General features: G+C 43.3%; 2 protein-coding genes across 3 annotated transcripts in view; both read left to right on the top strand.

The window, feature by feature from the left end:
- LOC112232358 (zinc finger protein 473 homolog) overlaps positions 1-23,080 on the top strand; it is a 282,634-nt gene that overhangs the window by 234,945 nt on the left and 24,609 nt on the right. The window lies entirely within an intron of this gene.
- LOC112232123 (zinc finger protein 205-like) lies at positions 7,494-21,782 on the top strand. Its single transcript, XM_024398934.2, has 5 exons — positions 7,494-7,544; positions 7,742-7,906; positions 18,234-18,345; positions 19,659-19,756; positions 20,466-21,782. Exons 1-5 carry the CDS (start codon positions 7,536-7,538, stop codon positions 21,381-21,383), a joined length of 1,302 nt encoding a protein of 433 aa, XP_024254702.2. The 5' UTR covers positions 7,494-7,535; the 3' UTR covers positions 21,384-21,782.

Raw genomic sequence — 23,080 nt, forward strand, 5'->3', positions numbered from 1 at the left:
ATCACAGTATCCATGATCAGGATGGGTGTTCACCACGAGAGGTACCTAGCCTATAACACAGCACACAATCCCAACAACACCCAAACAATGGCTCGAGGTCAAGGAGGGAGCTTAAAGACTAACCACCTCAGGGCGGTGACTCCTGCTTCTGCCTCGTCTGGTGTCATTGGGTCACAACGTGGGAGGCCAAGCATTAGGACGCGCGCCAAAAAGCAGTAAGTACACCTGCCTAACGTGTAGCAAGGGCTTCGCTTAGGTGAACTACACTATATGACCAAAAGTATGTGGACACCTGCCAGTCGAACATCTCATTCCAAAATCATTTAATATGGAGTTGGTCCCCCCTTTGCTACTACAACAGTCTCTACTCTTCTGGGAAGGCTTTCCACTAGATGTTGGAACATTGCTGCGGGGACTTGCTTCCATTCAGCCACAAGAGCATTAGTACATAGTCTATCGGTAAATAGCCCACCCATTTTTACCTACCTCATCCCCATACTGTTTTTATTTATTTACTTTTCTGCTCTTTTGCACACCAATATCTCTACCTGTACATGACCATCTGATCATTTATCACTCCAGTGTTATTAATCTGCAAAATTGTAATTATTCGCCTACCTCCTCATGCCTTTTGCACACAAGGTATATAGACTCCCCTTTTTTTCTACTCCATGTGTAACTCTGTGTTGTCTGTTCACACTGCTATGCTTTATCTTGGCCAGGTCACAGTTGCAAATGAGAACTTGTTCTCAACTAGCCTACCTGGTTAAATAAAGGTGAAATCTTTTTTTTATTTTTTTAAATAAAAAATAAAAAAAGTTAAGTCGGGCACTGATGTTGGGCAATTAGGCCTGGCTCGCAGTCGGCGTTCCAATTCATCCCAAAGGTGTTAGATGGGATTGAGGTCAGGGCTGTGTGCAGGCCAGTCAAGTTCTTCCACGCCGATCTTGACAAACCATTTCTGTATGGACCTTGCTTTGTGCACGGGGGCATTGTCATGCTGAAACAAGAAAAGGCCTTCCCCAAACTGTTGCCACAAAGTTTGAAACAGAGAATCGTCTAGAATGTCATTGTATGCTGTAGCGTTAAGAATTCCCTTCACTGGAACTAAGGGGCCTAGCCCGAACCATGAAAAACAGCCCTAGACCATTACCGGTACCGAGTCAATGTGCGGGGGTACAGGTTAGTAGAGGTAATTTGTACATGTCGGTAGGGGTAAAGTGACTATGCATAGATAACAAATGTAAATAGTCCAGGTGGCCATTTAATTAATTGTTCAGCAGTCTTATGGCTTGGGGGTAGAAGCTGTTAAGGAGCCTTATGTAGTGTATTTACTGAACAAAAATAGAAAATGCAAGAATTTCAACAATTTTACTGAGTTACAGTTCATAAGGAAATTTAAATAAATAAATGAGGCCCTCATCTATGGATTTCGCATGACTGGGCAGGGGCGCAGCCATGGGTGGGCCTGGGACGTTATAGGCCCACCCACTTGGAAGCCAGTAGTGATGGGTCATTCACGAACGAGTCAGCTCTAAGAGCTGGATCTTGTAGGTGAACGTTGGGAGCCGTCTCGCATATCAGAAGAGCCTAATGTATTTATAAAAAAATATAGATATGAATAATCAAAATAATTAAATGAATAGAATTAACTAATTCAAAGAAAGAAAAAATAAATAAAATAATATAGGCCTAAATGCTTAAGCGCACACAGGTTCGTTCTGACTGTCTGCTCAGACTAACAGCCTCACCTGTTGTTCCTGTCAATCAATGAACCAAAGATGCGTGAGGGAGGGCCAAGACAACTCACTCACAGTCTCACACTTAGCAGCCAAGGAGAGAGAGGAAGGACAGCTGTGAAAACAACAGCTGGAAAATGAGTCGGAAGCATAGTAGCATTTGGATGCATTTTAATAATGTAGACCATGTTAGAGCACAATGTTGAATTTGCCAAAACAAAATCTCATATAAAGCCGGTTCTACGCACAACCTACACCGGCATATGCGAACTGTGTAGCCAACTGTGAAGCTAGCTGTAGTGGAGCTTCGAGAAACTAGCGGGCCTGCTAGTGATAGTGGTGGAGCCAGCACCTCCACACGTGGAGATGTATCCACTCAGTCAAGTAGGCCAACTCCACGACCCACAGCAACGGACTCTTCTATAAACCAGTTTATACCAAAGTCTATGTCTGTAGCAAAACAAGGCCAAATTTATATTGCATTGGTTAAAATGATGGCCACCAATTTCCCGCCATTTTCGATCGTGGAGGACAGAGGTTATAGAAATTATAGCAATAGTCTAAATCAAATGTACACAATTCCAAGCAGAAATAACCCTTTCAAAATCACTTATTCTACAACTGTACTAGAGCACAAATGCATCAGTGCGGGAAAGAGTCCAAAAGCTACTGCAGTTTGCCTTACCACTGACTGCTGAACATCAGGGGTAACCACTTATTACATGTCACTTCATTGAAGATTTCTCGATGTCTAGCTGTCTTCTGGACTGCTTTGAGTTCAGTGACAGACACACCTCAGAGAACTTGGCAGAGGAACTGTTGAGAGTGGCCAGAGAATGGCAAGTAGATGGAAAAGTGGTCTGTTGTGTTAGCGACAATGCAGCTAACATAACCAAAGCCATGAAAATGTTTAAATGTACCTATCATCCATGTCTTGCTCACACAATCAACATGATTGTAACAGATGCTCTGAAGGTGACAAAGCCCACTGTGGACAAAGTGAAAGCAGCTGTGGAATACTTCCACAGGAGCACAGCAGGTGCTGAAAAACTAGTCTACACAACACCAGATGAGCTGAGGCCTAAACAAGACTGCACTACAAGGTGTAATTTAACATTTTAGATGTTGAAGCGGTTTCTTGAGTCAAAGGATGCCATCATCTCTACCCTGGCCATTGTCAATGCACCTGTTGATGCTCTGACCTAAGAGAAATGGGAGGTGGTGGAGGAGGTGTGCAGAGTCCTGGAACCCTTTGAGCAGGTCACTGTGGAGATCAGTGGAGAGAGGTACAGTAAGCAGTTATTACTACATCATTATTTAATCCAGTATTATATATGTATATGAGCAGTAGATGAGAATGTAGTGTCAGTACACAAAACATGAACCTAAACTAATAAGTTACTGTTCTCTCTTTTCAACTATGTGACAGCCTCAAAAATGATACTCCTGTGTAAGGGTCTGCAGCGAATCACAGCCAGCCACCAGAGAGAAGCAAATGTAACCACAGGACATGTGACAGAGTTGATGGATACCCTGTGTTCATCAATGGACAGAAAGTTCCACAGAATGGAATATAATCACGTGCTATCAGAAACCGCTGCACTTGACCCCAGGTTTAAGAAGTTAGCCTTCAGTGATACAAGAGCAATTGATGAGGCTCTTCAAAAAATAGCCTCAGCAGCAGGGAGGGACAGCCCCAGCAGTCAGCTGGCTCAGGCACCAGGAAGAAGAGGGAGCAGAAGCACCAGCAGTAGTGCCACAAATGTCTGCTGTTTGACGAGAGAGCAACTGGGGATGCAGCATGAAGGAATCCCTTAGCAGATGCCATAATGGAGATCCAATCCTATTTGGAGGAGCCCCTCTCTCATAAAAGCAAAATATGGTCAGCATTGCTGTGTGCTGCTGGTTATAACATGGCAATAAAGAGAGAAAATAGGGACCAGTTTAATGTTTTAAGTGGAATGCTGCAGTTTTGCACATTATTTTTCTTTGATATGGTGCAATATTCTATTATGTTTTTCAGACTGTATTCATTTTGAATTGTTACATTTATATGCACTTTGTTTATATACATTAAAATAGTTGTACTTAAAATGCACATGGGTAATAGCATCCTTCTTTCTTACATTCATTTCAATTTGTGGGATGCTGCAGTTTTGCATATTGTAATTTATTTTTCTTTGATATGGTGCAGTATTCTATTGTGCTGTTCAGATTGTATTAATTTTGAATGGTTAGATTTATATGCACTTTGTTAATATACATAAAAAGTTATACTTTAAATGCAAATGTTTAATAGCATTCTTTTTCATAATAAACCAATGCATTTTTAAATACATTGTGGTAAAGGTAGAGTATGATTTCATTTAATAGTTTAATTAGAGTTGTTTTAACACCAATCATTGTCAAACTATAGCAAACTGTTTGACTTGAAAAAATACAAAACCTATATACAGTGGGGATATATATTGGCTGGGTCTGGCTCCCCAGTGGATGGGCCTGGTTTCTAGTGATGGGCATTCCAGTTCTTTCCAGTGAGCCGGCTCATTCGGCTCAGCTCACCAAAAAGAGACCGCTCTTTTGGCTCCCAAACGGCTCTTTAAAAAAAAAAAAATATATATATATATATATATACAGTGGGGAGAACAAGTATTTGATACACTGCCGATTTTGCAGTTTTTCCTACTTACAAAGCATGTAGAGGTCTGTAATTTTTATCATAGGTACACTTCAACTGTGAGAGACGGAATCTAAAACACAACTCCAGAAAAATCACATTATGATTAAGTAATTAATTTGCATTAACACAAAACTAAACAATTGCACAACACCACTACATGTAACCTTAACGTTTTTTCAACAGACTACTGTATTTGTTGATTTAATCCGACTGTATTCATATAATGAGTAATCCAGGAATGTCACGAGTTAATGGACACGTGAAAACAGCAAGTCCACAGATCGCAATCACACTCTATAAACAGTACCGTATTTCAAAGAACAGCGCGCATACCTTTTTAATTTAACCACACCCATTTGAGCTATTACGCCTCCAATAAGATCCTTTCTATTTAGTGTAGACGGAAGTGATCAAAAACTATTTCCACGTTAGCATTGTTATTTAGACGTTTATTATCACCATGGAACTCAATATCAGTCCTTTAACTGCATAGCGTCACATACTTACCCAATGTAATTTAAAATTCGCGTTGATGCCAGGACTTGGTTAATAGATATTATTTAGGTAACGCTAACTAGGTATAGTAGCTGATCACGTTAGCTAACAATGGCTAACTGTAACGATATGGTTTTTCACACTCAAATAGCCTCCATCATGGAGGTGCTAGCGAATGCAGCCGTGGCAGAGATCTGTAAACTCGTAGACGACGACTATGCAGTGTTTCGTTTGGAAATAACTCAAAGCCAGAAAGAAAACAGGACATTGCGGAGGAAACTACAGCTACTGGAACTGAAGATGGCACGGGAGCGCGCAGAGGGGACAATGCGAGAGCGCGCCCTGGCAAGTCGTCCCAGTAGTGTCAAGTTCCTCGACCGACACAGAGGAATGGCAAGAGGTATATTTTGCAGAAGGCTGTCGCCATTCATAAACTTAATTGCCCCTTTCCTCCCTGCACACGTGTTCAGATGTTACACATAATTGGGTCTTGGTCAGTTTTTAGATGGTATGCAATATTTCAAATTCCCAGATTACGAGCCATCTAGCGCAAAGATTCAATATCATATTCTAAACAAATGCACACAACTTGGATGCAGAATAAAAACAGGTCATCTTGCCAGACGATACCGACCCTACTATTACTATTGTTTACAATGAGCTGCACTGGGGCTCCAGTCATGGTTAGTAAGGGTAAATAACATTTTATTCAACATGCTGGAATGTAGAGACTATTGTGTCTTTTTTTGGGGGGCTCCAATCATGTTTACATTAAGACACCAGCACAAGATATGGTCGGAAAACATACCTCAATGCAGGGATAGGATATGCCACTGTACTTGAACTTTATTGGGTTTCCAGCCGCATACAAGCCTAAGATCACCATGCGCAATGCCATGCGTCGGCTGGTGTGGTGTAAAGCTCGCCGACATTGAACTCTGGAGCAGTGGAAGCACGTTCTCTGGAGTGATGAATCAAGTCTCACCATCTGGCAGTCAGACGGACAAATCTGGATTTAGCGGATGCCAGGAGAATGTTACCTGCCCAAGTGCAGGGTGCCAACTATAAAGTTTGGTGGATGAGGAATAATGGGACTGTTTTTCATGGTTTGGGCTAGGCCCCTTAGTTCCAGTGAAGGGAAATCTTAATGCTACAGCATACAATTACATTTTAGACGATTCTGTTCTTCTGACTTCGTGGCAACAGTTTGGGGAAGGACCTTTCCTGTTTCAACAGGGCAATGCCCCCGTGCACAAAGTGAGGTCCATACAGAAATGGTTTGTCAAGATCAGTATGGAATAACTTGACTGACCTGCACAGAGCCCTGACCTCAACCCCATCGAACACCTTTGAGATGAATTGGAACGCCGACTGTGAGCCAGGCCTAATCACCCAACATCAGTGCCCGACCTCACTAATGCTCTTGTGGCTGAAATTGGATGGAAGAAAGTCCCCGCAGCAATGTTCGAACATCTAGTGGAAAGCCTTCCCAGAAGAGTGGAGGAGCAAAGAGGGTACCAACTCCATATTAATGGCAATGATTTTGGAATGAGATGTTCGACGAGCAGCTTTGGCTATGTAGTGTATCACAGCCAACGTGACATGCAATTCCATTATGGCTAATGCTAGCTAGCATGAGGACGAAAATGGCAGTTTTCTGGGAAACTGAACACTATTTCAATCTTCTCGATGAAGCAGTGTGGATAAAGGTCAGATCTCGAGTACTGCACTGTTGTACGGACCCATATCTCGTGCCGGCTCCATGGTGTCTTAATGTAACCATGAAAAGATGCAGTAGTCTCTACAAGCCAGAATGTTTATTAAAATTATATTTACACTTTACCGGTTGTTCATGCTGTTGGTCCTTTTGGCAGTAGGAGATAAGGTATCCACAGGAAAGGGTTGTTTATCCTACTTTTTGCCGCGCCGGTAGGTTCTGTCACTTGTATTTTCATTCTCTTGACATGTACGTTGACCGAAGCACATTTCCTCGGAATCAGCTGGAAGTGTTTGCCGTTCGGTTATGCTCGGCCATATTGTGCAAGTATTGGTCAAGTGCGAATTGCATCAGTAGGCCGGGGTTTGATAACACTTCCCTGTGGATATTTTGTACCAGGTTACCACCGACATAGGGACAAAATCAGCAGACAACAAGTAAAGTAAGTTGAAATGTAGTTTGTTCAACATTCTGACTTGTAACGAGACTGGTCAGGAATGCTGAGCCTACATGTTAGAGACGAGTGTGGAAGTATTTCACCCTCAGATTCTAAAAGAGGCTATTATAACCAGAGCCATTGATTTTGGGGTTGTCATATGCTTACACTGTTATATTAAGTAGGACTTTCATACAAGCCTTAAAATGAGAACTCCCCTGTGTTCTGCAACCAAATTGCACTCTTCGCCCTCATGCAGAAGTATTTGCAAACACAGAAAAGGCTCTATACCGTTGAGCAGACAGTAGCCAACACCTCCTTTTTTTTCTCCCAATCACTTTCTCAGGTGAAGGAAGTCTCACTGGAGGCCACAGGAGCTTTGTGAAGCCAATGAAGCACAATTCATGGAGAGATGACCAACCAATTACTGTTGATGAGGGGAGTGGAACCTCAACCCAGCATGTTATCATGATAGAGGTTAGTGTAATAGTGTTGCATAAAAATGACAGTTACTTTGTAATCTAATGTGGCCCGTTTATTTCAGAAAGGCTCACCTCAGCTATTCACTTGCTTACATGTACTTCTGCCATAGGGGAGCTTTTGAGACTTCCCTACGACATTGTTATCCAATTCTACAAATTTACCGGTAATAACCTCCTCTCTTTTTGTGTCAGTCTGCAGATGCAGAGACTGCAGGTCCTGGGGTCAAGATGGAGAGGTCTGAAGGAGAGGAAGACCCACGGCACAGCAGAGACATCCAGACTGAAACACCCTCTGTAGCCATGGAGGACCCCACCACCGCCCCAGCGCAGCCCAGGACCCGAAGCAGCATCACTGAGGTCAGTGGAACGCCGAACGCCGTCCTCAAGTCAGAGACAGACTCCAATACTTTAACTGTAACAAAAAGGCTCTTACACACAGGATCTGACCACAGATCAGACCCAGAGAGACTGGGGTTGGGGACACTGGGCTGTCCTCCTGCTCCCGGTTCAGAGTACTTACCCGTATTTCACCAGAGCCAAAGAACGGTTAATTCCTGTGGAGATGGTGATGCGTTAGACACTAGTGGTGATGATCCGTCTTGTTCTTACTCTACAGAAATGGACCCTGGAAACATATCCTTGGGTTTAGAGACACAGACTGATCTGTCTAGAGGGGACTGGAACCAGTACAGTAGTGGTGTATACTCTGAAGGGTACCTAGATAAGAAAAGGGAGGTTATAATCATAGATGAGGTGACTGTGAAAGTGGAGGGTGACGCTTCTCCCACACGGAATGCAGAAAGTCACCTTGGAGATGGACACTCACAGGGCAGAGATTTCTTAGATTATAGGGAAAGCTTAGAGACAAATCCAACCGTTGTGACCCACTCTCCTATACACAAGTTCAGGGATCGCGACCCAGTGTCCACGTCGATGGGGCCTTCCGATTCACCCAGCCATGTCCTTTTCGATCAGGTATTGAACTCAAACGACAGGACTAGAGCCCAGGCTCAGGGAGGGGGAGCCACATCAGGCAATGTTAAAGAGAAACGGTTCCTCTGCATGTTCTGTAACAAAGGCTTCAGCAGCCCCCAGAAGGTGGAGATCCATCAGAGGGTCCACACAGGGGTGAAACCCTTCAGCTGTACCCAGTGTCAAATGCGTTTCGCCCAGGCTCGTGACCTGAAGAGGCACCAGAGGGTCCACACAGGTGAGAAACCCTACAGCTGCCCCCAGTGTGAGAAGAGGTTCTCCCGCCAGGACCATGTGAAGATGCACCTGAAGGTCCACACCGGAGAGAGGCCATTTGCCTGTACGCACTGCGGGAAGAGGTTCTCAGAGAGGAGCTACCTCAGGATACACCAGCAGAAAAAACATTTCACTCTATAACATAGAAAGTAACTATTTAACTCGATAGCTTCTGATGTTTAGATCAAACTCTGCATTAAAGATTAATTTTCATTGTTGTCAGCAGAATAGATCCATAGATGTGTTTGGAATATCGAGAGGAACAGATATCAGTGTTGAATATTCCTTGGTAGAATACTGCATCCAGACATGGTAGATATATAAGCCAATGTAACAGTATAACTTTAGACCGTCCCCTCGCCCATACCCGGGCGCAAACCAGGGACCCTCTGCACACATTAACAACAGTCACCCACGAAGCATCGTTACCCATAGCTCCACAAAAGCAGCGGCCCTTGCAGAGCAAGGGGAACCACTACTTCAAGGTCTCAGAGCAAGTGACGTCACCGATTGAAAAGCTATTTAGCGCGCACCAACGCTAACTAGCTAGCAGTTTCACATCCGTTACACCAACAACGTCTGATACATGTTGTGGTTGTACTGTGTGGGCTATATGATGTTCACAATGGCCTATTTAATTACTTTCATTCAACTACTTAATTTTTTTCCCAAGACACTTTTCATGAGAAAATTAATGCAATTAATCAAATTCATTCAGATTATTAGTTGAGATGTGTATGTGTGGTTTTCATATGGTGTATTTAAATCTTGTTTATGTTCAATAAACACAAAATGGAACTTTTCATTCTAAGCCTTTCATTTAGACTCTTAGTATACATCACATCTGATCTCACCCTATTCTGCATACACACGATATTATAACCAATATACACTTACTAAATATACCCAAACACCTACTGTACACGTCAACATAGTTTAGTCAGGTTTGTCTGATGACTTTTAACTTATCATAGCTGACTTATTTTTAACCACATAATATTTATGTCCCATGATGTTTTAAAAAAAAAATGAAGTCATTCTGTAACTACAGTATAGAACTCTGACGTAGTGGGGAACATAAGTAACCATTTCAATGTAAATATTTTCTGCGGCTCAAAATGAGTATCAGCCAGTGTTTGATTTACTTGCAGTTGACAAAACACTAAATTGTAGCTGGTCTCATCAGATTATATCCTGGAACAAGTTCTGCATCAGCCAATTAAAATGGTCGACGTAGTTGGATGTGTTCCAACACTTGTTCATGGAAGTGTCCTTAACATACCGCAGTCCATCTGCACGTTCTGATCCTCAAAGCAACTATCACGTGTATTTGACTGACTGATCAAATTGCTCTCTGTGTAAATTGCCTAGTCTGCGTAATTGATGCAGATTGTGACAAGGCTTTGAATCTCAAATGAGCCCCCCCCCCCTTTTTAAATGTAGATTTACGTGTATTGTGTTAGTGTGTTGAAAAGGGACGTAGCCAACAGCTTGAAAATGCAGAGCTGCCTCTTAATAGTTGTACACAAACACACAGCTATTTGTGCATTTAACTTTCCTACGGTGTGTTTGTAAATCCAATCTGGAGTGCCAAAGTGCCCTCTGGGCATTTGTAAATTGTCGGATTGTTCGTTTGTTGGAAATTCAAGAGCGTTGTGCTCGCGGAGCGTTCAGAGAGCATACTGGACGCTCTGGCAGAGGAGTAGGGTTGATCCAGGTTTCTGACCTCACAACGGCAAGCAAGCACCCAAGCTAACCTTCATTTAACTAGGCAAGTCAGTTAAGAACAAATTCTTATTTTACAATGACGGCCTACCCCGGCCAAACCTTCCCCTAACCCAGACGATGCTGGGCCAATTGTGTGCTGCCCTATGGGACTCCCAATCACGGCCGGTTGTGATACCGCCCGGGATCAAACCAGGGTCTGTAGTGATTCCTCTAACACTGAGATGCAGTGCCTTAGACCGTTGAGTCACTTGGGAGCCCGAAAGTGAGAGAACACCTCACTCTCCATTTTACTCTCCATAGCAGAGCTGGTTAGGCTGTTTTCCTTGTATCCAGAGCATTGGTGACTAAACTGTGCTCCTGGCAACAATTTAATTACGCTTTTTCGCTGAAGTTTACTGACACTGGCCATATTCAAGGGGTGTTGAGCGTCAGTTATTCTGCGCTTTTGCACACTCGGAGGAGAGTGCTCTGAAATCGGAGTAGATAGCCAGAGCGAATTTGTGAACGCACCCTTAGTCCTGAATGAATTGTGAATAATGATGAGTAAGAAAGTTACAGATGTAGAAATATCATACCCCCAAGACATGCTAACCTCTCACCATTAGAATAACGGGGGAGGTGAGCATTTGGGGGGTGTATGATATTTGTAAGTGTAACTTTCTCACTCATCATTATTCATGATTCATTCAGGATTATCCGTAATGATGGTAGCATCCACATTAATATAGAAGAGTTTAGAAACATATTCTATTCTTATTTACAATAAAAGTGACTCAAATGACAATACATTATTTACCATTAATTTCTATTGGGCACAAAATTCTCTGAAACGCAACCAGAATTAACAGCAACGCATCCAACAAGTTTGTGGAGTCACACGCTTGATGTAATCATTGCGCGCTAGGAATATGGAACCAAATACTAAACTTTTGAAAACTTTAATACACATAAGTGAGGGGACTATGTACAAAAGGTGCTCTAATTTCTAAACGGTTCACCCGATATGGATGACAATAACCTTAAATAAAATCTAACAGTCTTCACTTTAACCTCAGTCGTGTGGTCAGGTGCCACAAAGGGAGTCCTCGGAAAATTCCAATTGGCTCAGAACAGGGCAGCACGGCTGGCCCTTAAATGTACATGGAGAGCTAACATTAATAATATGCATGTCAATCTCTCATGGCTCAAAGTGGAGGAGAGATTGACTTCATCACTACTTGTTTTTGTAAGAAGTGTTGACATGCTGAATGCACCAAGCTGTCTGTTTAAACTACTAGCACACAGCTCGGAGACCCATGCATACCCCACAAGACATGCCACCAAAGGTCTCTTCACAATCCCCAAGTCTAGAACAGACTATGGGAGGCGCACAGTACTACATAGAGCCATGTCTACATGGAACTCTACTCCACATCAGGTAACTGATGCAAGCAGTAGAATCCAATTTAGAAAACAGATAAAAATACACCTTATGGAACAGCGGGACTATGAAAAGACGCAGACACACATACATGGATGTTGTATTGTAAATATGTGATTGTGGAGTAGTGGCCTGAGGGAACACACTAAATGTATTGGATAAAGTGTTATGAAATGTAATGTCATGTAATATTTCAATTGTATATAACTGCCTTAATGTTGCTGGACTCCAGGAAGAGTAGCTGCTGCATCGGCAGGAACTAATGGGGATCCATAATAAACCCCAGGAAGATTAGCTGCTGCCTTGGCAAGAACTAATAGGGATCCATAATAAACCCCAGGAAGATTAGCTGCTGCCTTGGCAAGAACTAATGGGGATCCATAATAAACCCCAAGAAGATTAGCTGCTGCCTTGGCAAGAACTAATGGGGATCCATTTATTGGATTATTGGGATCCAATAAATACAAATACACTGCTCAAAAAAATAAAGGGAACACTTAAACAACAATGTAACTCCAAGTCAATCACACTTCTGTGAAATCAAACTGTCCACTTTGGAAGCAACACTGATTGACAATAAATTGTCAATAATTTCCACAACAGGTGGAAATGATAGATAATTATCAAGACACCCCCAATAAAGGAGTGGTTCTGCAGGTGGTGACCACAGACCACTTCTCAGTTCCTATGCTTCCTGGCTGATGTTTTGGTCACTTTTGAATGCTGGCGGTGCTTTCACTCTAGTGGTAGCATGAGACGGAGTCTACAACCCACACAAGTGGCTCAGGTAGTGCAGCTCATCCAGGATGGCACATCAATGCGAGCTGTGGCAAGAAGGTTTGCTGTGTCTGTCAGCGTAGTGTCCAGAGCATGGAGGCGCTACCAGGAGACAGGCCAGTACATCAGGAGACGTGGAGGAGGCCGTAGGAGGGCAACAACCCAGCAGCAGGACCGCTACCTCCGCCTTTGTTTAAGGAGGAGCAGGAGGGGGACTGCCAGAGCCCTGCAAAATGACCTCCAGCAGGCTACAAATGTGCATGTGTCTGCTCAAACGGTCAGAAACAGACTCCACGAGGGTGGTATGAGGGCCCGACGTCCACAGGTGGGGGTTGTGCTTACAGCCCAACACCGTGCAGGACATTGGCATTTGCCAGAGAACACCAAGATTGGCAAATTCACCACTGACGCCCTGTGCTCTTCACAGATGAAAGCAGGTTCACACTGAGCACATGTGACAGATGTGACAGAGTCTGGAGACGCCGTGGAGAACGTTCTGCTGCCTGCAACATCCTCCAACATGACCGGTTTGGCGGTGGGTCAGTCATGGTGTGGGGTGGCATTTCTTTGGGGGGCCGCACAGCCCTCCATGTGCTCGCCAGAGGTAGCCTGACTGCCATTAGGTACCGAGATGAGATCCTCAGACCCCTTGTGAGACCATATGCTGGTGCGGTTGGCCCTGGGTTCCTCCTAATGCAAGACAATGCTAGACCTCATGTGGCTGGAGTGTGTCAGCAGTTCCTGCAAGAGGAAGGCATTGATGCTATGGACTGGCCCGCCCGTTCCCCAGACCTGAATCCAATTGAGCACATCTGGGACATCATGTCTCGCTCCATCCACCAACGCCACGTTGCACCACAGACTGTCCAGGAGTTGGCGGATGCTTTTGTCCAGGTCTGGGAGGAGATCCCTCAGGAGACCATCCGCCACCTCATCAGGAGCATACCCAGGCGTTGTAGGGAGGGCATACAGGCACGTGGAGGCCACACACACTACTGAGCCTCATTTTGACTTGTTTTAAGGACATTACATCAAAGTTGGATCCGCCTGTAGTGTGGTTTTCCACTTTAATTTTGAGTGTGACTCCAAATCCAGACCGCCATGGGTTGATAAATTTGATTTCCATTGATAATTTTTGATTTTGTTGTCAGCACATTCAACTATGTAAAGAAAAAAGTATTTAATAAGAATATTTCATTCATTCAGATCTAGGATGTGTTATTTCCGTGTTCCCTTTATTTTTATGAGCAGTGTAGCTATTGTATCATTTCAAATCCAAAGTGCTGGAGTACAGAGCCAAAACAACAAAAATGGTCCCAATACGTTTGGAGCTCACTGTACCTCAGGGAAGTGTTTGATGCTCTCCCAGCTCCCCCGTCCCTATCCCTCCACTCTCGCCAATAACCACCATTGGGATTGACCTATAATGGCAAACAAGGAATAATAATGACTTGACCTCCTAATTTGTCCAGAACTCTTATTCATTTTGCAGCAGGTTTGCAAGTCACAAAAAAAAAAAAAATTACATTGTAGTATAGATGAATCCTTTCTTCCCACTTTTCCAAGCCAAACTTGTCCCTCAAAACCTCCCCCTCCCAGTTTCCCTCCCCCTTTACCCCCTCCCCAAAGCCAAGCTCATCACACCCTCCCCTTTATTCCACCCAAGCCAAACTTGTCACACCCTCCCATCCTTGCCCACTCAGGCAAAGCATGTCACACCCTCCCATCCTTGCCAAGCTTGTCTCAACCTCCCTTCCTTGCACACCCTTACCCACCCAAGCCAAGTCTGTCCCAACCTTTTTCCCTTCTTCTCAGATACATTTACATACATCGACTTACTCATCCATTCTCCTTCATTCACACATACGGTATGCATCCACACACCCATTCACCCCCTACCCACACGTATTAATTCACCCTCCTTCACACTCCCATTCATATGAAAAGGCACACAAACATACACCCACACACACCTACACTCACGCCCAAACACACACACATCCATAGAACAGTTGGTTCCACTTTATTTGAAGGCTTCATAAAGCCTTGCTATAGGGTTCATAAGCACTGCATAAATGGGCAAAAATCCGTCATCTTTAATCATATTTCATGCTCTATAAAATATGTATAAATATGTCAAACAGTTATGCCACATTATGAATCTTTATAGAGCATGATATATGGTTATAGATGAGATGCTTCACAAATATGTAGTGTTATGATGCCTATATGAAGGCTTTATGAAGCTATCATAGGGGGCACTTAAAAAAAAGCAGGACCAAATAGTTATTTACATGCTATATTTTCCCTTTTGTATTATATTTTCAGTGTCCATGTAGCCCATTGGCATCGGCTACTTCTATTGTTACTTCCTAGAGAAGAGTAGTTACTTGGGGAAAGTAGATTATATATTTTATTGGGGGAGGGGGAAATAATATTATCTCAATTTACCATAAACTGATCATAGGCATCACCGTGTGTAGCCTAGTGCGCTCATAGTTTTTTCCTACTTCATCCTCTTCTCAGAACAGGGGTCTCTCCTTCTTCAATTGGAAAGGTTTCTTGTAGCTTGATTAGGGCTTCATCGGCGCTTGTGAATCCCATCCTTTGCGTTCCCTTCCATACCCACAGCACTGCTGGGAAGCAGAGTTGAGATTTGATTCTGACTGTCTGATCTGAATGTATTCCTTGCGTTTTCTCCTCAGCCTAGCAGACAGGTCCGAGACGAATCGAATGGACTGGCTGTGGATTTTGATCTCCTTTCCCCCCTGTGCTTTCAGAATGTTGACTTTGGTCTGATAGTTCCACAGTTTGAAGATTACCATGTAGGGATATTTAGCGTTCTTCTGTTTCACGCCCAATTCAGATCCTCTGGTGCTATATCCACAGCAAGTTCCTCTGCTATCAGTTTGACCACGTAGCTGGAAAGGTGTCCTTTTTCCTCGTCTTCTGGTACAGACAGTATTCTCATGTTTCGTCTCATTCTGTTTTCTTGCTGGTCCAATTCATCTTCTAAAGTTTGCAACATTGTTTCCAGCAGGTTCATTTTTTGTGTGTTGTTCTTTCATGTGCATGTCTGACACGATAGGCTACATTCTTTTCGAGCAAATCTACTTTTTTAACAACAGATTGTAGCAGTTTGTTTTGGTGTGCATTGAGAGCATTTTAGCTTTGCTTGATATTCTTTAGCTGTTCATTACTCTCGTTTGCATCTCCTAATTGCTCCTTGTCTTTTGCTCTGGGGGAAGTAATGCCTTGTTAGATTTGTGTCGCCGCGCCGCTTTACCAAGTGATTGGCTTGCGTTTGTATATAACTGACCGCTCACGCTTTCTCAGTCGCTTGGGGATATATTGATCTATTTGATTTTAGAGACTTAATTTAAACTTTAAACTTATTGTTTGCCTTCTACATATAACCAGTTTTGTCAGTACAAGACGGAACTAGTCACAACTGTCATAACTCTCCTGTGAAGAGCTGAAGGATCAGGGTACAGTGGGTCCGCTCTACTGCGCCCTCTCTCTCCCGCAGAGATGGAGGAGGACGCTTTATGGCGGTCGTAAAATACTCTGCTTCTGGACTCTGTAGTATCGAGATTGGAATGTGACTATGGAACACAGAGACACTTGGACATCAAAAGGTTGAATAATTTAACAGTATTTCGGTATTCCAAGCAGTTGGAGTGGTCCGTGGACACTTAAGGAACAGTCATGTCGAGTTTGTTTCATTTGGTGACCTCATGAAGGACAGGAGACACACATTACTGTTTCTTTGTTTGCATACACTTCTCAATTATGGGGTTTGCATCTGAATGTTGTATTAAATTAATGATTAAGCATAAGAATAATTTTGGAAAGATAACAATGTGATCTTAGTCTTCTAAATGAGAATTGTTTTTCATAGTAACTTATGATCAGTCAGTGGCCACGCCCCCATGAGCACAGACACTACATGGTGTCATGGAACGCCCCCTTTTCTGCTCCTGTGTAAAACCACCCGTGACAAAATGTACATTAGACCAGAAAACATGGAAGCTGTCGCTATATGTTGAAATGGTTGGCAACTCTACCAAAGGACAAGACCAGCGAACATGGAGATCATTCCCACGTTGAAATGGCTAAGAAATCTACACACTAAATAACAATTATTCAGGTTGCAGCTGTTTAAGTACTTTAGTCTGGTAAATGCAACCAGGTCGAATGACCGAATGGTACTCTGACGTATCCATTATAACAAGCTACAACCAGAGACTTTGATCTCTGGTGGACAAACTAGAGACTTTGTGTCGACAATCTATCCAGCAGACGGACTGGCGATCGCAGAGAGGGACAACAAAGGCATACACTTGTAAATATGTAAATTTCCATTTCTTTTCGAATGAGCGGTTATCTATGAGTGTAGTTATCAACTCTGAATTTTCCCACTCTTAAGCTTTCCCCACCCCTTTCCTTTGTCTACCAAGCCATCATATTGGCTTAGCCCACTAGGGACTTTTCTTTGTGTCATGTTAGTAACCAATGTATTATCTTCTGTGTGTGTGTTTATGTAATTCTGTGATTGATTAGTTAGTTAGTTAGTTAGTAAATAAATAAGCCAATTTGTATATCACTATTCATGATTTATGACGATAGGGTTCGTGCAGATATCCAAGGGTTTGCGACATTCTGGAATAAGATTGATGAGGTAATAATACATTAATATAAGTCTGTAATCAATAAGATAATAAAATATCTGAAGAGTTATATTTGGGAAATTGCAACTCTATAAACAACATTTTCCTGTGGTGCCCCAACTTCTTAGTTAGTTACTATTCCGTGATTAAACGAATCACGGAATAGTAATTAATTTGAAAGTTGGGGCAATAATTACACAGATAATTGATTTGATAATATAACAGTCTTCACATTTAATGACAGCAAACGTTGCGACACACCCCATGCATCCTATCGGTACGCGCATGTGTGGCAATTACCTTGTACCGAGAGTTTGTGAGTTCTAACATGTAAACTAAGGACCTCATTTTAATTTTTTTCATAAAAGCACATGGATGTGTGTGAAACAGGCAAACAAAATGTCAGATTTTGTCATATATGCAAAAATATGAGACTGGGCTTACTGAGGTGAGCACACTATGAACCACAGTCTAAATGGTATTAGGTCAGGGCCCGTATCCACAAAGCCTCTGAGTAGGAGTGCTCATCTAGGATCAGTGTTTCCTTGTAGATCATAAGAAATAGGATTATACGGAAAGATCCTAGATCAGCACTCCTACTCTGATTCTCTTTGTAGATAAGGGCCGAGGTCTTGATTAATTTTGTGGGACCATGGCTTTTAAATGATCAAACCATTAAAGAGTGTCAAGTAGTCAAATCAACTAACATGTTTGCATAGTATAAAATAAATTGACATGTTTGCACAGTATGCATAGAAATCCCCCATTGCCCAATCAAAAGATAGCAGGTCGCTCATATCAGATTTCTTGATCCAACATCCTCTCACTCTGTATCTCTTAGTCAGTAGACATGGAGGATGGGAAGCCTAATCTGCTGCTGGTAAAAGAGGAGACAATAGAAGACGAACCAGAGAGCATTGATTTGCTGAGTGGACTAAAGATGGGGGTGCAAGGTATGGGAGAAATACACTACCGTTCAAAAGTTTGGGGTCACTTAGAAATGTCCTTGTTTTTTGAAAGAAAATTACTTTTTTTCTTCTCCATTAAAATAACATACAATTGATCAGAAATACAGTGTAGACATTGTTAATGTTGTAAGTGACTATTGTAGCTGGAAACTGCAGATTTTTTATGGAATATCTACATAAGCGAACAGAGGCCCATTGTCAGCAACCATCACTCCTGTGTTCCAATGGCACATTGTGTTAGCTAATCCAAGTCGATCATTTTAAAAGGCTAATTGATCATTAGAAAACCCTTTTGCAATTATGTTAGCACAGCTGAAAACTGTTGTCCTGATTAAAAAAGCAATAAAACTGGCCTTCTTTAGACTAGTTGAGTATCTGGAGCATCAGCATTTGTGGGTTCGATCACAGGCTCAAAATGGCTAGAAACAAAGAACTTTCTCCTGAAACCCGTCAGTCTATTCTTGTTCGGAAAAATGAAGGCTATTCCATGCAAGAAATTGCCAAGAAACTGAAGATCTCCTACAACGCTGTGTACTACTCCCTTCACAGAACAGTGCAAATTGGCTCTAACCAGAATATGAAGAGGAGTGGAAGGCCCCAGTGCACAACTGAGCAAGGGGACAAATACATTAGTGTCTAGTTTGAGAAACAGACGCCTCGCAAGTCCTCAACTGGCAGCTTCATTAAATAGTACCCGCAAAACACCGATCTCAACGTCAACAGTGAAGAGGCGACTCCGTGATGCTGGCCTTCTAGGCAGAGTTGCAAAGAGAAAGCCATATCTCAGACTAGCCAATAAAAATAAAATATTAAGATGGGCAAAAGAACGCAGACACTGGACAGAGGAACTCTAACACAACGTGCCATTGGAACACAGGAGTGATAGTTGCTGATAATGGGCCACTGCATGCCTATGTAGATATTAAAAATTTTAAAAATCTGCAGTTTCCAACTACAATAGTCATTTACAACATTACCAATGTCTACACTGTATATCTGATCAATTTGATGTTATTTTAAAAATGGACAAGAAAATGTGGTTTTCTTTCAAAAACAAGGACATTTCTAAGTGACCCCCAACTTTTGAACAGGAGTGTACATATAGCCTACATACAGTAATAGATCTTCAATGGGAATAGTGATGCACCTGGCTATTCTTTTTTTTCTTCATTCATAAAATTAAATCAATGTAACTTATGTTCACCTACAAAAACACATTATAATGTATGAACTTGACCAGGTAATTGACAAAAAGAACACCATATGTAGAGTTTCTATTCTCTAACCTCTTCCTGCAGGAGACTGGGTGGCCATCTTGGATACCCAGACCAGTGCAGCCAAGAGCCCAGGGGACAACATCATTGATCAGGGCAGGACCAGAGGTGAAATAGTGGAGGTCAGTGGATGGGACAGCATCCTCAACTCTGGGCTGGGGAACAACACTGTTAACCACAACCAGAAACAGACAGGCGAACAAAAAACAACATCCACACTTAGTCTCCATGACAACAGACTGGCTGAGACCAGGGTGAGGAGTGGATTTGGTGTGCAGGGCGGGGACGGGGAGGTGTCCGTATGCGGCGGGAGAGAACAGACACAGCCTTGGCTAGTGATGTTCCGGCCTGCTCCTATTGTTGTGATTCAGAGAGACTGATGGCATCTCAGGTTAACCCTCTAACAGGTGCCGCCTTCAGCCTGTCTTCTATAGGATACTGGTGTCTTATAATGAGGAAATAGTACTTGATATAAAGTAGTAAGGTATTCCAAAAATGTATTTAATCCAAGCGAGGGTAGCAGATGTACAGAAAAGGGAAACTGTTACCATAGTGAGAAAAAATATTCTACTTTTTAGGTGTATCAATTTGTGCAATAAAAGTAGTGTATGACCATTTTGTTGAAATTAAATACAGTGCTGACCGACTTGGTTATTTTTATATCATTGCAGGGACTGAGTTTCAACACATGGACATTAAAATTAAAATTGTAAAAATCCAATGGCTCCATATTGTTAGGTACTTGAATCAGTGTTTTAGACATAGGCTTGACTGTGGTTAAATGTGTCTTATATAAACCTTTATGCTTTTCGGTACAATATTTGTTTTCAGTCTGCAGCCCATGAAGACCTGCTGATATCCAGTGTTACTGGTGGGAGAGAGTGGACCTCTGAGGTGGCTGGCCATAAACCCTGGACCCGGATCAGGACCCTGGATCAGGAGCCTTCGCTCTTCATTCCCGAGTCGGAACCAGGACACAATCGCGAAGTACAGAGACTCCACCACACAGAACACAACCAGTGGACAGGTGGACTGAACAACCTCAGTCCTGGTGGTCATCAGAGAGACAGAGGCTCCAGTCAGGGATCCAGTCTGCAGTCCAGACCCTTCTCTTCACAGTCTCAGTGTAGGGATGAAGCAAGGCCTGGAGCTGATAGAGATAGACCCTCCTGTTCCTATGATACGAACAGAGCAGGTCAACCTGGGCTTCAGCCTTCACAGAGAGTGGTGGGAGACCCCCCTGGTGGTAGTTTTTCAGCAAGTCTGTCTTCTCCTTCAGGTTCTCATCTAATGCCTGGTGACTGGATTCATGGAAAGCCTGGGCCTGGGTCTAACCTTCCTCAGTTTCCTCCTGGTTACCCCACCAATACAGACAGGGTCAGCATGGGTGTACAACACGAGAGGTACCTAGCCTATAACACATCACATAATCCCAACAACACCCAAACAATGGCTAGAGGTCAGGGAGGGAGCTCAAAGACTAACCATCTGAGGGTGGTTCTACCTGCTTCTACCTCCTCTGGTGTCATTGGGTCACAACATGGGAGACCGAGCATTAGGACAGATGCAGACAAGCCGTATGCCTGCCCCACATGTGGGAAGAATTTTGCTAAGGCAAAATATGTGAAGCAGCACCAGACCATTCACACCAATGAGAGGCCCTTCAAGTGCAAACTATGTTACAAGAGCTTCTCCTTCCTGAGTATCCTTATCAGACATAAGAGTGTCCACAATGGGGAGAAATCGTAGCAGTGTGGCTTGAGTTTTACGCAGGGGATATCTGGGAACTATTCTTTAGCTTAAATATTATTGTTATCATGTGAAGTGTCTTGGGGTAAGAGAGTTTTTTGGATTACTAAGTCCCTCAGTATGTGGGCATGCTGTCTTTCTCACAGGATACAGACTTCTTGTTTGGTGTGCTGGCATAGCTATAACACTGTCATTTAAGTCTAACACTATATTCACACTTTGAATTTGGTTTTGCCTGTGTACTATTCATAACAAAAATAATGTCCCTCTTTTATATAACACCTTTATAACAGGCATCTGTTTCTTTATGTACTAAAAATAGATGATCTGTTACGGTTTTCTTGCAGTGAAGGAGAGGAGGACCAAAATGCAGCGTGGTTATTATTATACATCTTTAATAAAGATGAAAACAAACAAAAAAAAAAAACGTAACGTGAAAACCTAAACAGCCTATTTTTTTTTAAATAAAAAATAATTTATTACCTTCAATACCATTCATTCTTTACAACTCATCATTTTCATACATACTCCAATAATGGTATTTTAATTTAACTAAACAAAAACCCCAAACAAAACCTCAGGGGAGCATCTTCCCTCCCCGTCACCCTACAAACTACCTTTCCCTATCTCCCCGTCCCTAATCTATCCCCTTACAAATCTAAATGACACCCAGCCCTAAACCCCCCTTCCACCTCTCCGAGCAGCATGCTGACCCACTTCCTCTCCTCCCTCTTCATCCTCCCCCTCAAATCTCCTTCCACGCTCCTCACTATCCCTTCCACCCCCCCAATCTCTCCCTGTCGTCACCATGTTCTGCCTGGCTTCCCACAGCCCCCGTTTAAAGAGACTCATGAGAAGCCAGAGCAGAAACCTGTCCCTATCCGTCCCTCTCGCTCTCCCTACACCTCTCTCTAACCTGGCCCACGTCAATACAAAATCCCCCCTTACCAAACCTAACAACACCCGTGCCCTAGCCCATACTACTCCGGCAAAGGCACAGTCCCAAAAGACATGGCGCACAGTCTCCTCCCTGCCACAAGAGGATCTTGGACAGGTGGCGGATTGCACCAAACTATACCGGTACATGATGGAACGTACCGGCAAGCACTTATGGAGGCTCAACCAATTCAGGTCCTTGAGCCTGTTGTCCAGACCCCGCGCCTGCACTCCCTCCCAGACCACTTCCGAGATGCCCACTACAGGCGCCGGACTCCCTGCCTTTCTGACCTCCTCGTACAGGTGCCTGTGATCTAAACCTACTCGGGCAACTTCAACCTCAGGGTGCGCACGCAGCCACTTGGCCGCATGACCAAAGTGCCACGGCAGCTGTTCCGCCCGAGGACCCGTGTTAGACCACACCATTACGCTTCTCGCCTGATACGAGAAGAACACCCGCAGGAGGTAACCGGACGGGTGTATCACTGGATGAGCAAGCTCCGTTAACAAGAAAGAAACAAAAATTGCGTCCAGCTTGAGGGGGAAATGTGGTACCCCCCTACCTCCCTCCCCGATGGGACAGAGGGACCCACTCGCACCTGCCACTCCACATGAACTGAAACACAAGCCTCACTAGAGGCCTCCTCAGACAAGCCGGCAATGGGTAGATGTACGCCAAATACAAAAGAGACAGCAACACATCCACCTTTAGGACCAGGACTTTGCCCATAAAAGACAAATACCTAGCCTTCCACATTGCT

This window comes from Oncorhynchus tshawytscha, linkage group LG11, assembly GCF_018296145.1.
Source record: "Oncorhynchus tshawytscha isolate Ot180627B linkage group LG11, Otsh_v2.0, whole genome shotgun sequence".
Taxonomy (NCBI): domain Eukaryota; kingdom Metazoa; phylum Chordata; class Actinopteri; order Salmoniformes; family Salmonidae; genus Oncorhynchus; species Oncorhynchus tshawytscha.